General features: G+C 42.6%; 2 protein-coding genes across 5 annotated transcripts in view; one reads left to right on the top strand and one right to left on the bottom strand.

The window, feature by feature from the left end:
• The window catches only part of garre1 (granule associated Rac and RHOG effector 1), a 32,997-nt gene extending 21,878 nt beyond the window's left edge, over nucleotides 1-11,119 (top strand). For all 4 annotated transcript variants that reach the window (XM_068578989.1, XM_068579007.1, XM_068578998.1 and 1 more), the window contains 11 exons: nucleotides 389-529; nucleotides 805-900; nucleotides 1,128-1,289; nucleotides 1,517-1,675; nucleotides 3,616-3,713; nucleotides 4,133-4,258; nucleotides 4,517-5,592; nucleotides 6,632-6,797; nucleotides 8,363-8,500; nucleotides 8,769-8,844; nucleotides 9,069-11,119. In XM_068578989.1, coding sequence (XP_068435090.1) covers nucleotides 389-529; nucleotides 805-900; nucleotides 1,128-1,289; nucleotides 1,517-1,675; nucleotides 3,616-3,713; nucleotides 4,133-4,258; nucleotides 4,517-5,592; nucleotides 6,632-6,797; nucleotides 8,363-8,500; nucleotides 8,769-8,844; nucleotides 9,069-9,437 — 2,607 coding nt within the window. In that variant the 3' untranslated portion in view covers nucleotides 9,438-11,119. The remainder of the gene's footprint in view (nucleotides 1-388; nucleotides 530-804; nucleotides 901-1,127; nucleotides 1,290-1,516; nucleotides 1,676-3,615; nucleotides 3,714-4,132; nucleotides 4,259-4,516; nucleotides 5,593-6,631; nucleotides 6,798-8,362; nucleotides 8,501-8,768; nucleotides 8,845-9,068) is intronic.
• Nucleotides 11,120-11,356: 237 nt separating this feature from the next.
• On the bottom strand, nucleotides 11,357-12,439 carry ss18l2 (ss18, like 2). The gene is made up of 4 exons (XM_068575106.1): nucleotides 12,180-12,439; nucleotides 11,848-11,924; nucleotides 11,662-11,746; nucleotides 11,357-11,576 (listed from the first exon to the last, which is right to left on the bottom strand). The coding sequence occupies exons 1-4, from the start codon at nucleotides 12,246-12,248 to the stop codon at nucleotides 11,517-11,519; spliced, it is 291 nt and encodes a 96-aa protein (XP_068431207.1). The 5' UTR covers nucleotides 12,249-12,439; the 3' UTR covers nucleotides 11,357-11,516.
• Nucleotides 12,440-16,258: the final 3,819 nt, after the last annotated feature.

Here is a 16,258-nt window from a genome sequence, read left to right as displayed (position 1 = left end):
TGAGCTTTATTGTATAAAGTGAGGCAAAGAGGAGAATAGTGGGTTGATTGATCTGTTAAGCCCTGGCATGCAGATTGTAAGCCCTAGAGGGGGTTAGGCCTGGATAGACCCTGGTAGAATGTGCTGGTTTGGCATTTAGGCAGAGGGACTCAGAAGCTGCACCGCTTTCATCATCTAAAAATGTCTAGTTTCCAGTGCTCAATTATTTTTCAAGGTATTCAGAGAAAGTTTGCCTTTAAACCAACCACTATCCATTTGTATAAAAATATGCTTGTCACCAAATTTTGCACTGTAATCATTCTTAAGTATGTCTTCCATTTCTTTGTGAGATTTTGCTGCATTAGTGTAGATGTAGCTGCTATCACTCATCTCTCTGCTGTGCCCTCAGGCCATGGCGAGGCTGAGAGAGAGGGGCCGCGACGGCTGCCTGGCAGGCATCCAGGTTCAGCATCTCTTCTGCTCTAACAACACGACCATCCCTGAGCACCAGCTGAAGGAGCTCAACATGAAGATTGACAATGCTTTACAGGTACATTATAAACCCAGAGACCAGTGCAGGGAACTGCAGTCACTGTTATTCCAGTGGTTCAATGGTTTGTAGATTTAAAAAACCTTTGACACATGTTTTAAGATGCTTTTCTTTGAATATCAGTTAAAGTACAATTTGTATTTATTAAACAGGGTAAAACTTCATGGATTAATTAATATAAAGTGTAATAACAGTGTAACATAAAAAACAATGGTTCCCGGTGATGACATGAAAGTTGGACTGATGGCCGTTCATGTTTTATTCTCCATCTCTAGGCCTACAAAGCAGCACTAGAGAGCCTGGGCCATAGTGAGTATGCACTTAAGGCCGGCTTTCATCTTAACCCCAAAGCTGTGGAGGGGGCCTTACAGGTGGGTTCACTTTCAAAAAGTCTGTAAAAATTTTGATGGAATAAATATGTAAGGAGGGATACTGCTAAATAATGCAGTTAGGCAAATTTATTGATTCTTAAAAATTGTCTAAATTGTAAAATGTTGGATTTTCTTTGCTATTTATTTATTTTCTCTTAAAAGAAACAATTGTTCTTTCATTGATGTGTGTCTCCATTACGTCTGTGTCTGTGTCTGTGTGTGTCTAGAGCTGCTGCAGTGAGGCCGAGGCCCAGCAGGCGGGCAGGATGCAAACCACCTCCCAGCCCATCCAGTGCGAGCTGCCCACCATCCCTGTCCAGATCGGCTCACATTTCCTCAAAGGAGTGTCCTTCAACGAGTCAGCGACTGAAAACCTAAAACTGAAAACGGTATGGTCCCGACTCGACTGGCCAGCTTCATACTACTTCTACTGGTTACTCACCTTGTGTTTTTGAGGAGTTATATGCCCACAACAATTCTGCTCTGCTCTCAAAGTCATCACTGTGATTTGAGCAATAACCTCAGCAGATCTGTGGTCTACTAAAAACATCTGTAGTGTAACATCATGTGATGGCGTACTGCTTTGTTTATGGCCCATTGTGTTTTGTCTCCTCAGCACACGATGCTGCAGCTCATTAAGGAGGCGCTGGGCCAGAACGGAGTGACATCTAGGGACGACTCTCCCGTCACTGAGGTCCTCAACCAAGTCTGCCCATCCAGTTGGAGAGGAGCCTGCAAGACAGCTGTCCAGCTGCTGTTTGCACAGGCTGGTCTGGTGAGTAGAGATATGAAAGCCCAAGAGTTGTTACAGTGAAGTTGTATTTCTTCATTATTCCTGAGAATATGGACCCTCGGAAGATAAAACCTGTAATCTTGTGATCTGTTCTAATTCCTGATCACAATACCTTTTATACTAATGGGAGATGAATTACATTCTGAACATTTGGCTCTGTTTTGTTTCTCCTTTGTTTTGTGTAAGGCATACTTAGAAAACCAGTTGTGTATCTCTATTGGATCCTCATTGAGTATTCTGCTCCCGTTAACATCCATCACCACAGTGTAGTTGAAACCACAGGGCAGTGGAAAAGGAGGCGACATGTTGACGCGAACAGGCCTGTTGTACTTCACTGACACTTCTGCTTGAGTTACGGAGTCCTCTCCCTTTGTGCGTTTGTGGGTTTGGCAACTTGCATCCCATTGTTTGTCAGATTTGTAATGGAGAGGCTTTGAGGCAGCAGCGAGGTGTAAACAAACACCAAAGAGACACAAAAGGGAAGAAACATTCCTGCAGCATCTGGCTGAAGGATGGTTTCGCCCGGGCGGGTTTGCAAACAGAATCCTCCCCCTCCCGTTGAAAAGGAGAATCACAGGGTGGGAGGGTCAGTATCAGGACTCCTGACAGAGAAACACCGATGTGTTTACGCTCCGGTGTTTATTTCCTCTGTGTGGTCTGCTCTGTTGTTTTTGTTGTGTCAGGCTCAGGGAGTATCCCCATCCAGCCCTGTGCTAACTGTAAAACAATCCCTGGATGATGGATGAGCGCTTTGCATTCACTCCTTATCTGATCCTATAGTCACTAAACCCAGAATAGATCACACAGCAGCATGAATGGCCATAAGCCACTTTCACACAGCTGGTTCAAGCTGGACTGGACGTTATTCTGCTTCGCTGTTCTGTATGAAAGGTTGAATTGTGGCACCGAGGTTGTTATGCGTTATGCTGTTGTATGTCCTTGTGAAAGGGACAGCCGGCGCGGTGTGGCATTTTGATGAGCTTGCAGCTTAACTTCAGCGTCTGGGAACGGCAGCAAATTTGGGAGGCAACAGGGAGCAGAAACACCTCAATACAGTTCACCCACCATTACTATTTAGAATGCAAGTTGTTGCCGACGATGCTTCTGTTATTTGCCACGCTGGATGCCGTTGTAAAATGTTACGCCTCTTTTGCTCCAGTGAAACCAGCAAGCTTTCTGAAACCCCACAGCAGCAGCATATCACGCTGCTGCTGTTCAGTGTGAAAAAGCAAAGCTTCATGGTACATATATTCTTCACGGCAGTATTACACATACTTTGGTCATACCTCCCCACACACAGTCTTTCTCCTCCCGTTTTTCTTCTTCTTCCATATTCACAGTAATAATCACCATATCTGTCTGTTTTTGTTCCTGGCAGCATTATTCACTAGTGACTCCCTTTTTCCTACTAGTCGTCAAGTGCAGGAGTTGACCTCTGTTTTTCTGCATGTTTCCAAATCCCTCTTGCTCCCAGTGACCTTGTCGTCACAGACTGTTTGTGTATGTGTGGCTCTCACTTGCAAAGCCCGGGGTTTCCAAGGATACACCTGCTTTTTTAACAACAATAGGGTAACTTCCTGCAATACAGGAAATGGACTCCTCCCGTCTTCCCTCCCTCTTTGTGACCCAGCTGAGTGGGTCTCGAGGAGCCACGGACACTTTCAAAGAACTTTCAAATATATTTGACTGGAAGCAGACAGGAAGGCAGCCTGTTGTTACTGGCTAACTAAATACACATTGGGCTTTCTCACTGAACTGTCTCTCCGCTTGGTGGAAAATTGATGATCCTCCAATTGTTTTATTTGTGTAAGTTATTCAGCAGACAGTATGCTCTAAATGGATTCACGATAATGATATAGATGCCGATGCATGAAGCCTTTTTGTCAGGAGATATTGATGCAGGTGTGTTTGTGTACCAACAGGTGGTTGTTGATACTGCTCAGATTGACAACAAGGAGGCCTATGCTCCCCAGATCACTCTTGAGGGTTCCAAAGTGGTGGTGCAGGTTCCCTCTACATGGTAAGTTCATCAAAACACTTCCTGTGAAAAAATTTTATATGGACCTTTCTTCCAAATAATCAGTTAATTCTTAATGAGAAATGTGAAACGTATGAACCCAAATTGTATTGTTATGCAGGTGCAGTTGCAGTAGTATTTAATATACTAAAGTACACAAAGCGCTTTAGCACCTTTTGAAACAGTGTCAATACATTTGCATTAAGCAAAGGTACTCTTGGTTCAGTGGGCCACGATGAATACGCCAACCCAGTCTGTCAGCTAAAAGAGTTGCATGTTGAGTTATTTATTTCTTCTTTTTGATGGATGTCAAGTATTAATCTTTTTAGCAAATCCACCTGGGCTTTTGTATGCAAGACATGGTGTGGATTTGCAGTTTCTGTCTCGTCATGTTGCGCGTATGTGTGTTTGTACATGTTCAGGTGTCTGAAGGAGGACCCAGCCACTATGTCCTTGCTCCAGCGGAGCTTGGATCCAGAGAAAACACTCGGTCTTGTCGACGTGCTGTACACTGCAGTGTTTGACATCGACAGGTGGAAGGAGAGAAAGTGAGTGAACGTTAAATACTGTCATTCTAAATAACCCTTTAATCTACCAACGAGTATCTGTACCACGTCGTTTTCTGTACAAGTGAAGTGGGAAATCCACCTAAATCTCAACAGATAGTACAAACGGGTGATTAAAGGGGATTTCACACTTGACCTTTCTTGTTTGGTTAGAGCCCTGGTGCCCAGTTATACTTTTTCAGATTACTCTGATGGTTTAATACTAAATAATGCAGTACTTGTCTTTCTCTTCCCTCAAAGAGAGCAACCCTTGCCCACAATTCAAATGCAGCTGCAGCGGGAGATCCCGGATTATGGCGGCCAGGTAGAGCTGCCTCAAGGCACCGTCTCCAAGACCTCCAGTGGATTGCCCAAAACAATATCCAAGCTGACGTCCAAGTTCACGAAGAAGGTCTCATCCAGCTCTAATAGTGGGGGCAGTTACTCCATCCCCAGCACTCCATCTCGCAGCATGCTGACAACCAGTAGCTCTGAGGATAAGACCAAGAGCCTGGGCCACAGTGACGGGAGGCTACAGAGCATCCTGCAGATGAGCAGCCTGTCCTGCACCCCTGACTCCTCCCAGCAAAGCCAGCTGTCCAACGGTTTAGTGTCCGATGACCAAGGGATGAACCTGCCGACTGACCAAGAGATGCAGGATGTCATTGACTTTCTCTCAGGATTTAACATGGGAAAATCCCAGCAGGCTTCGCCTCTGGTCAAAAGGAGGAACTCTGTGGCGTCTGCAAACCCCGCTGAGCTAAAGCCGCCGAGTGGACCTCCGCCAACTTCCCAATCAATATCTCACAGTGCCCTCCAGACTCAAGCTCAGACCCTGCCCCAGCCTCAGCCCCAGCCTCCACCATTAGTGCAGAAACAGCAGCCACAACCACAGCCACCTCCTCCACAGCAACAACAGCAGCCACCTCCGCCACCTCAACAGCCCTCCCCCCAGGCCCTGCAGTACTACCAGCACCTCCTGCAGCCCATCAGTCAGCAGCAGCCACCTCCTCCTCAGCAGACTCCACCCCAGGTCTTGTCACAGCAAAGAGTAGCAAACAAGTGGCTTGTCACCTCTGGGCAACAGCCTCCACCGCAGGGCCCTCCAGCAGGGCTGTCCCCCCTGGGTCCAATCGGGCAGTGGGGCTCTCCTGGACTGCCAGATCTGAGCTCAGATCTGTACAGTCTGGGCCTGGTCAGCACCTACATGGACAGTGTCATGTCAGAGATGCTGGGTCAGAAGCCACAGGGGCCCCGCAACAACACTTGGCCCAACAGGGACCAGAGTGAAGGAGTGTTTGGAGTCCTGGGAGACACTTTGCCCTTTGACCCAGCAGGTGAGAGCCTTTTCCCTTTTTATATGTCCACGGGGTGGACTTGCATCCATTATCCGAACCGCTTATCCTGTTAAGGGTCGCAGGGCGCTGGAGCCGAACCCAGCTGACATTGAGCGAAGGCAGGGTAGCAAAAATCAAAATATTTACTATTGACTGGAGGATCAAGAAATACCTCATTCTAATTAAGGCAAAACGTTTGTTGCAGAATAGGAAATGTATAAAGGTGCCAAACACTATTTATAAGGGTGCGGCCTGTCATCTCTTTACAAGTAGGAGTGGTGTTCTGAATCGCTCAGGCTCCTTATGTCAGCAGTGTGAGACGATGAAGTCCTGGACTTTTACTGACAAAATGTCTCCATTTTAATAATCAGAGAAGCAGCATGGCAATGTTTTTTTTCTTTTTTTTATGACTTACAATGCAGTTATTAGTTAGGTTTATGCATAACTAAGGTTCAAACCAGGACTGGGGGGCCTGAAGTAGCCCAAGTGTCCATACTATCCAGTTAAAACAATTAGATATTTGCAGTGGGTTCATAGCTAAAGTTATGTATACATATAAATTAAAATCCATATTGCCCCATACAATCTATTTGTTTGCAGGCATCCTTCGATAATAACAGTTTATTTGGCTTCATATAGCACATTAAGAACGGCAGATATCTTACAAAAAGTATCTAGTGTAAAGACAAATAATCTATTTGATTATATTTATATACGAGTAACCATTCAAGCAGATTTCAGACATCAATGGATCCTGATCTGAGTAACATAATCAACGTTGGTCAGATAGTGTGAGCAGCTGTTTTCCACTATAGGTTGATGATTAATGCTGAATTTAGCATGCGTCAGTTGCTATTTTTACAGTGCAGCAGACTCTTTTGATTGCGGTCGAGGCCTATTGTGCAGAGTTGACTTACGACTATTGTGATTTTTCTGCTATGGTCGACAGTCTGGCTAAACGGAATGAGCTCCAGGGAGCGAAAGAGAAAAGCTGAGGGTGTCAGAATCTCATAGTTGTGTTTATTCTTTCCATACGCAGTTGGCTCTGACCCGGAGTTTGCGCGTTACGTTGCCGGCGTCAGCCAGGCCATGCAGCAGAAACGGCAGGTGCAGCACATCCGTCGCCCCAGCAACACGCGCAGCAACTGGCCAATGCCTGAAGAGCAACACAGGACCTGGTCCCACCCAGAGTACTACAGCGAGGGGTAGGTATCTGTACACGAGGCGTCTCTAGGATTTTGACACATCCGGGGCTTAGCCTTGAAAAGCTTAGCAGATTTTTAGGCATAGAAACACTCTCCACATACCCTACAGGTACCTGCTCTTCTGGACTGAATTGAATTAAGGCATTTCATAAAAAAGAAAATAAACAGCTGCTTGCTGTTGTCAAGTGCGCCTGCTGCCTAACGCTGCTGTTTTAGGTGAATGACGTCTCGTGCAAACTGGAGGTGTGAGTGCCAAAGCCAAAGTAGTAGCTTTTAAAAAAATAAATTTTTATAATTGTTACTCAAACCTGTCCAAAAACACTGTTTTATCGAAGCATCCACATGAGATATTCGTAGTTTGAGGATGTGATATTTAAAAAAAAAAACACATTTTTTTTGGGAGGGGGGAGGAGAATTAATATTCAGTGGCGGCCTCGGGACGCCACTGATCTGTACACAAGATTCCCCTCATCACTGATTCAATGCTGTACAGGGCAAAACAAATCTTTGTTTAGATTGAGGGCTGGCATCAAAATTGTTAAGATTCATTGAACGGCAAGATCTTTGGTTGTTGATGACCAGAATACATTGGCAACATGACTGCAACAATGTGTTGCCTCCTGCACTCTCTACCCAGTTGCCACCCCTTTGTATGCTATACGTGTGAAAGGGCAACGTGGGACAATGTCCAGACCTGATTCTCTGGACATTGTCCAGAGTTCATGTGAGTAAAGGGCTTCAGACTTGGAGATGTAGCAGTGCCAAGAACAGTATGTGTGCATCATTGTTGCCTTTATAAATCTGACATCACAAGCTGATAAACAAGATGCACATGGAGACATCCCCTGAACCATTTTTCAGGATTTGTTTTGGGCAGCAGTACGTTAGTGAGCTGTTGGCGGGTTATTTAAAGCTTTGTTTTATCAGGTGCACAAAAGTGTTGAGTAATGTCCTCAACATCGATATGTGAGGCATTTACCATGTTAATGTGTGAGACACCACCATCCTGCTTAGATAGTAATCTCAGAAAGTAGGATGATGTAATCAGGAAACCATTGCTGCAGTGGCATCCTACTCGTAAACCCTGTGCAATAGTGTTGTAGTTATGAAAAGGATTTCACTTATTATATTAGTAAACTTTATTAATCGCCAGTGGGAAACTAATTTGCCACCAATAGACACAGTCCAGAGTACTCGACAGACAAAAACACATTACAAAGAATAAATAACACTATAAAAGACCATAGGAAATCTAAGGGTGTTGGTTAACGAAATCTAATTTTGCCACTTTAAAACCTTTAGAACCTGCTGTATGTTGATGTATACTCATCAAATGCCACTGAATCAACAGTGAATGTAACCAAGCTGAGATGTCTTTTTAAACCGACAAATCACCAACATGCAAAGATTTTATTTTTTTTTCTATTTTTTTTTAATTGTGTCATCAAGGTATTAAGACACCATCATCAAAAAAAAAAGAATCTGAACCTGTGATACCTTCAAATACCACATTGCTAAAAGTTTAAAGGTAACCGGACTAACGCCTCGTCTGGTTGTCTTCTCAGGGAGGCCGTAAACAACAGCTGGTCAGCCAATCAGGGGGACTCGGCCAGCTCAAGCGATGAGACGTCTTCAGCCAACGGTGACAGTCTGTTCTCCATGTTTTCTGGTCCGGATCTTGTAGCGGCTGTGAAACAAAGGAGGTAAGTGCCAAACGCATCCCCTGGCTTCGATTTTGTCTCGTCAATTTCGATCATCCAGCTTTCAACAACATTTAAAATGATCTGATCATTTTCATACAATGTGATTAAATGAATTTTCATTGGTTGATATTCCAAACTCAAACTCAGAACTACTGTAAAAACTGATCTTTTTACTACACACTTGTAGACATTGCAATGATGATGATGATAATAGCTGAACTGTATGAGAGTGGCGTATAAGGTTCAATGTAAGTGTATCTGTTCCTAGAAAACACAGCTGTGGTGAGCCGGAGGTGTGCACCCTGCCCTCACCACCACTCCATCACATCGCCGATGATAACCAGGTAAAGTACGAGTCCCCTAACAATGAGAGCACTGTGCGTGGAGCACCAGTGTTGCAAACTACTTGAGGGAAAACCTTTTTATATTTATTCACAGGAAGCTCAGAAATAGTTGTACATTTCACAGCAAGTGTGAGGCATTGTGAATCATTTTTTGGCCTAATGTAACTTTTTGATGACTAATTGACCTTTTCAACTTTGCTGATGCCGTGTGCTTTGTCCAACAGGACAGCAAGACTAAAACCTGGCCTCCCAAAGCGCCATGGCAGCACTCAACCCACAACAACACCATGCCCAATCCCAGCTCTTCCTTGTACCAGATGAACATCCCTCCTTCCTCCCAGTGGAGCGACTCCATGCAGATGCTGCAGTCTCCTGTGTGGTCTACTGCTAGCGACTGCTCCCCCTCCACTGGCATCTCTGGTTTTCCCTTCACCCAGCAGCAGCAACAACAACAACAACAACAACAGCAGCAGCAGCAGCAGCAGCAGCAGCAGCAGCAACAACAACATCAGCAACACAAACCCATGACCAAGGGCTTTAAATCTTTCCCCCTCAAACATGAGCACAGGCCCTCCTACCTTCACCAGTACTGATCAGTCCAATGTCTAGCGAGTCTGCGGTGAACAGCCGCAGAGGGCCTGCGGCTCTGTTACATCAGCCGCCGAGTGGGCTAAGCTGCAGCCATTACAGTCCACACCCACTGAATTGGAAGATTTCAAAGCCTTAGAGGCAAAGTTAAGTATACACACTGGCTCAACATTTTTGTATCTATATTTTTCCATGTCAAACATCCCCATTTGAAACCGAGACGTATTTTGAAGTTTTTTGAACTGCCATGTTTTAACTACGACAAGTGCATGTGTCATGGTGGCAGCAGTTAGTCTCGTGGTCGTTGCTCAGCCTGTCAAATCTGACGTCTCCTCTGACGAGAACTGGAGACGTGCACGGCCATCACCCACTTGCTTCTGCAGCTGAACATGTGTGTGAAAGTAAGTGGATTACAAGGGTGCAGGGGCTTGAAATGCTCTCATTCTTCTGCCCATAATAAATATACTGTGTCTACATAGCTGTAACTGCCAAATCTCACCCAAGATGACTCAGAATACAGCTACCATCTACTGTTTCATAGCTTGTAAAATACTGAAGTTGAAATATAAATATTTAGTTCTTTCTATTAAGAGGCTTTGAGCAGGCTCAGCATAAATATAGTAAGTCACTGCAGAGGTGTAATTTGAGAGAAATACACTACTTTTTCAACAACTTACCAGAGTTAAGAATTATAGCAGTAACTATGTGCCATGTTGGTATCGATAGCACTTGCAGAATATTCCCAACCAAAGCATTGTTCACAAGATGAATGGTGCTGAAGAGATGAGAGGCGGTCTGAGATTATTGATAAAAGGTGAAGTTATACACCCTAGTGAATGAAAGCTTTAGGGAACATCTTCACTTCCAGAAGCGCAATCATTTCCTCCTCTCTGATTGGCAGTTGTTTACTCCAGATTGACACTAACTCCCGTAAACCTAACTTTTCTTCTGTTTAATAATACAATATTTTTCTTGTACAATTATTGACAGTATTAATCTTATTTTTGTATTTTCTTACATGTTATACCATTACTGTATGTTAGTATTCTAGTAAGCATATTACATAAAACATTATTTTCCACCTCCCAATATGTGAAAAAGCACATTTCTTTCCTACAGAGTTGAACTACACCATCTAAAGGTTACCAAATATGCCATGCTAAACACTAAAACATTGTGTGATGAGGGTGTTTTGAGCCCTCGTTTCTTCGGTTTCTATGGCAATGGGCTCTATTTAAAAGCCCAGAATGTTATCTTTTTGTGATGTTTGCGGATGCCAATGTTGCCTGTATTTATGAAATGACACCATGTTTTCAGAAAACTAACATACTTAACATGTTTACAGAGAATTGTTTGCTGTATATACATATAAATATATATCTTTTTATAGTTAATGTGCTTTGCACAATCAAGATATAGGGTTTGTTGCTTTTTGTCTGTGTTATCTCCCTAACTGTTGCAGCCTTTTTTTAAACATCATTACAGACCTTGGACTGTAACTGTTAGCTTCTCGGCTGTGTCAAATGGTTTACTAGTGGCTTCTATAAAATAAAAAAATAATAAAAACATGTCGCCCTGATAGAAGATATGAAGGGGGACTGCTTGGCTTGTGTTGCTTATTGTTCTCTTGAGCTGGCAACTGAATCTTTCCAAGTGTACCAGCAATGCAAAAAATGAATAAAAATGACTAGCAATTCAAAAAATGCTGTTTTGTAGTTGTTTTTTTTGGCTGAACAGTAATTTGCTTTTTCCTTTGAGCTTTATATTCAAACTCTATTGTATAACTGTACTTAATTCCTGCTGGGAAAAATTTTTTTAGACACCAACATGGTTTCAGAAACTAACACCAAGAACAACTTTGAAGAATATAAGAAAGGTTTTATTTACAATTCATTAAAAAAATGATATTTTGAATTTACAGGATTTTTATGTAGCTACTTTCCGTTTAGCATTACTGAACTGGAGCATAAGTAATCTTAGTATGAATAACATTGTTGAAAAACAATAATAGTTATGATAAACATATTTTGCGTGACGTAACCTCCATCCAAACTCCACCGGCAGAAGCTGCCACCGTCACGTCATCACGTCGCACCGGGCCCGTTCACAGCTGGTGTTGAGGCCGAGGTTTCATTTGATGTGGACTGCGAACAGAAACCACATCGTATTGGAAGCAACCCTGTCAACGGATCGCCGCAATCTGTTGTGAAGATCGCGCTTTGTCCTTACTTGTGTGGAGGGAGGCACGTTGGCCGGGCTGGCGTCAGCGATGGTCGCCAAATAGACAATGTTGCGGTGCAGGATCTGTTGATATCTATTGAGGAGGGAGGGAGAGCAGCTGAAAGCACCCATTAGGACAGAGACGCTGCATTAAACAGTATGTATTAGCAGTGAGCCTCATGGTAACAGACTTACTGCACGCACTCCACCGCGCGTCCTTTCTGCATGTATTCAGCGATGCATCTGATTAACTGGTCGTTTTCATCCAACAACTGGGACGGACAAAAAGAAAGAAATAATGTCAACAAGCTAATATGTTGATTTTTAAAGTCACTGAGTGCAACACCCAGTGTTTCCTCAACGAACAGTCCTGTCCAGCGCGCGTGGGGTAAACACGTGTAAACAAATCGAATTATAATCGAATGAATGGATAAACGAGTGAAGTAACCAACATTAGCTCACAGCCAAAGCTCATAACTCAGTTTCATAATAACAACCGAGTCGTAACATTCTTTATACTGTCTTACCCGCTGTATAGTTTCTTGGTTGATTTTCGCCTTTCCTCGCAGTTTCTTTGGCACAAAAACAATCGACATATTTGTGTTGCCGCTTGTTTATGTTTCCAGCAAAGCGATGCAGCTTCTTCTTTTTCTTCTTCCTCTTCTTCTTCTTGGTTTCTAGGTCCCTTCTTCGTTTTCTTCTTCTTCGTTCCTCTCCTCGATCAACGCACGTATCATTGTTGTTGTACTACCGCCATCCTATGGCGGTTTGTAGTATAGCAATCCGCTCTGGCGGCCCAAAGATAAAAAACAAAAAAACATATCCGTTACAATTTTCTATCTTATACATATTTTGAATATTTAGCTTCACATTTAGGAAATAAGTTAATATAAAACAACACGTCATATTTATTTTTAATAATATGTTTGTATGTAGCAACACAAATATTGAATTATTAAATCTAAACACAAGTCTGAAATCTAAATTTAAAATATGAATCAAAAGTAGAACCTAAATATTCAATAGTCATCTTTGGTGAGATGAACCTTCATAAATCCTTTGCATTGGTCAATATTTGGCAAATTTTCCCAGGTCCCAATCGCTCAATCCCTCTCTACATTAAGTTGAAGGCTTTGCCATCATATTTCTCATTTCATGTCAAACTGCGGCTCATGTTTTAGGTTTCCAGGCCACGGGTCCTTCCAGCTTTGCTACCTCCCTCACATCACTGAGTGCAACCGTCAGAGAAGTTGTGATATTAGCTAAATTACGTTTATGTTATGAGTTAACTGAGAGATGGAGTTACCTTTGTATGCTTAAGGTGAACAAAAAGTCAACGTAGGACGAGTTGGAAATGAGAACAGGGTGATGAGTCAAGGAAGGATGGGATGTTGGCAAGCTGAAGCAAATCTATACCTAATTAAAGAAGCACTGATACAACTATTGATTATCATTTTTAAAGTGCAACAATGGTCATAGCAAGCTTATGTTGATTGTAATGTGTTAAATGCATTACATTTGGTGATATGATCACATCCTGTGCAAGTCAAATAGACACGAGGGCCTCCACAACACTAAATGTCAGCTTCGATGCCTGGAGGCCGTTCTTCACAGCTTCGCTGGGGCATTATCTGCTTCATTAAGAAAATATCTCTGTCTGCTTGTTTTCAATAGGCCCCTCTCATACCCATCCCTTCACGTAATGCAGCTCATTCGGGATACTGGAACCCAAAGGCATGTCAAATAAGAAGGAAGTTGCATGTTTTCTTTTTTCCCCAGAGGCCACAGTCTCAAGGCGAGAATTCTTCTGCGCACTTGTGAAAGTCATCTCCCGAGAGAGTGGAGCACTCGGAGGGAATCATTTAGAATTATTATTATTAAATGTTCGCTGCTGTGGTGTTTACGCAGCTTATTAGATTCCACTTAAGGATTAGTTTTCTAACTCAAAGTGTTGCCTATGTTTTGTATTGCCCTGTCAGATTGGGGCACTTTAGGCCCACTAGGCTCTGCAGACTTCTGCGCGAGGCTATTGGTGTTCAGATTCCCTATACTGTATGTTAAATGGTTGTTTTTGTCCTTTTCTCCTAGATTCTACAAATGAATTCCCAGAATGAACATTTCTCATGTGCAGAACAGAGTGTACCCTACTATTACACACTATCGTCACAGTCCAATTTATTTGGTTTCATCCCAATTTCTCAAGCTTTTCAGTTTTTCTTTTAGAATGCATCTTTCTTAGCCATATGTTTCCATTATTCACCTTGAAAATGATCAAACGGAAACCAAAGATGAGCTGGAGCAAGCAGTGGAATGCTGTGACTCATGAAGGAACCAAGTCAGAGGTCTTCCAAACCCAGCCAGCGTGGACAACAAAGATGCATTTGTGCAGAGAGCAATACTTTTCCATGTCCGCATTCATCAGCAGAGCTTCTATGATCACTTAGTCAAGGGTTTGAAGTACAACGAGCTACGTTTCTACAAATGCATTCTGGCGTAGAACAGACAGTGAATTATTGTATATGATTTTATCAACAACTGTTCAGTCGTATTTGTTTTTGGGAGCATAACAGCAGGTTTGTAATCTCTGCTGATGTGAATAACCAGCTGGTAAGATCTGCAGAAGTAAACCTCACACTTTTACCTCTCAGTGTACCTTACCTCTTGATTCATTCATCGTATGCCTCAAACTATTTGTTTTCAATACATTTACCATATCCATTTATTTATATACTTTTAGATAAAAGTCATAAAGAGTTTTTTATTTTATTATTTTTAATCAAATTTAATAAAATAGAATGTCATTACAATACAGTCAAATCGAGCCATGCAGTTGTATTTTAGCTGTTTGGCCAGAAGGGGGCAGTGCAGTCTTCTTGTGTTTGTCTGGTGTTCGTATGACAAACACAACCATCATCCCAACATTTGTGTGAAGTATGATTTGTATCAAGATCTCTCTCTCTCTCTCTCTCTCTCTCTCTCTCTCTCTCTCTCTCTCTCTCTCTCTCTCTCTCTCTCTCTCTCATAATTCACTCCTTGCATCAAAGGATCATAGTTTTCCAACTAAATGGAAGTTCATATTTTTTGTTTAAAAGAGCCAGAAAAAATATTAGATGCTAACAATCAGTATTGTCCTCTGCTGTAATAGTTATTAAAACAAAATGCAGGCAGTGATTGCTTTATTTCTTTCAGGTGTGATAACACAGTGACCTGTTCAGCTGCTCTTTCGCTTTTTAATTTATTTCAAACCTAATTTTCCATAAACAAGTTTGATTCCTGATTGAGGTTTTTTTTTTTTTTTTAGATGGTGAAAATTTCGACTACACATGTTTTATTATGATGTGGCTCCTGAGTTATTTTTGCTTTTCTACACATTACAGATGTGTAGCTCTTTCGCAGCTCTATAATGCAGCACATTGAAATGCATCCACCAGCATGACGTCCTCCAGTGGGCCGTCTGGCATCATCCGGCCTGTTCTGGAACTGATAGTGACCTGAATGTTGTCTCTGCCCCTCCCATCCCACTACACTTAGGTACTCGCTTGTTCAGGGAGAAGTCGTATGCTCGATGCATGAATGAATAATTCATTTAGAACGTCAGGTGTTCATGCATGGAGAGCTTTGTGCATCTGTGGGCTAAAAAGTGTCTGCAGATTACCATCAGCAGGACGTCTTTCACTCGCCCCACACTCATTCTTGTCAATACAAATATATTTGCTGTGTACCGTAATACAATAATCCATTGAAAGGTGAAAACTTTAATGCAGGGCTGTCAAACTTGTTTTAGTGAAGGGGCCACATGCTGCCCATTTTGATCTTAAGTAGGCCGGACCAGTAAAATCACAGCATAATAATGCATAATTAACGACAATGTTTCTCTATGTTTAAATCATTGGTGAAGGTTTTTAGATGATAAACTCTATTTTAAGGTCTTTCAACAATTACCCAGAAACATAAAGACCAAAAATTCAGACATCAGCCCTCTGTTTATCTGCCTGGACTCTCCTCTGCAGATTCCCTCGCTTTGTGACACGTTTGTGACGCCACTTTCATGACGTGATCCATGTTTAACGACTTCTAACACAATAATATCAGTGCTAACATCAATTGTGACTGTGGATCAATGTTTTGCAGGTCTGTCTTATAAGCAGAGGATCAGAGGTTTGAATCCCAGCTCTGCTAATTTTGTTCTTAAAAAAAAACATATATATTTTGGGGGGGGGGGGGGGGAATGAACACCCTGGCGGGCCGTATGTTTGACACCCCTGCCTCAATGCATGGATGAATCGGATTGCATGGATGAATCGGATTGTCTTTCTCCCCCCTGTGGCATCTAATGCACCAAACGGTAAGCAAAGAAGGTCAGTAGGTTTTTCTTTTTCCAAATAGGTCATCATGCCTTCTGTTTCTACATCTTACAAACACTAGTGGACCAGGTCTTTGACATCTGGAATCCACTGGAAGGACGGGTTTGTTTATCTTCATCATGACTTCCACCTCTTTATCATTCCCCAAGGCAACTGCCTCAACATTAACAAATGCTTGTTTTAGGGAGCTCACTTGCACAAACCTTTGCCTCTCACCATGATGTGGTTTTACATTCGTACTT

The sequence above is a fragment of the Clinocottus analis genome, unplaced genomic scaffold (genome assembly GCF_023055335.1).
Source record: "Clinocottus analis isolate CAN_PGR_092001 unplaced genomic scaffold, fCliAna1.0.p SCAF_1, whole genome shotgun sequence".
Taxonomy (NCBI): domain Eukaryota; kingdom Metazoa; phylum Chordata; class Actinopteri; order Perciformes; family Cottidae; genus Clinocottus; species Clinocottus analis.
The sequence above is the reverse complement of the archived record's forward strand: the minus strand, read 5'-3'. Positions and strand labels throughout refer to the sequence as shown.

Coding starts and splice junctions, on each gene's coding strand:
- ss18l2 (XM_068575106.1), bottom strand. CDS start 12,248: ATGTCGATTGTTTTTGTGCCAAAGAAACTGCGAGGAAAGGCGAAAATC. Junction 11,747..11,847: donor CGCGCGGTGGAGTGCGTGCA/GTAAGTCTGTTA, acceptor CCTCCTCAATAG/ATATCAACAGATCCTGCACC. Junction 11,577..11,661: donor ACGTGCCTCCCTCCACACAA/GTAAGGACAAAG, acceptor TTCTGTTCGCAG/TCCACATCAAATGAAACCTC.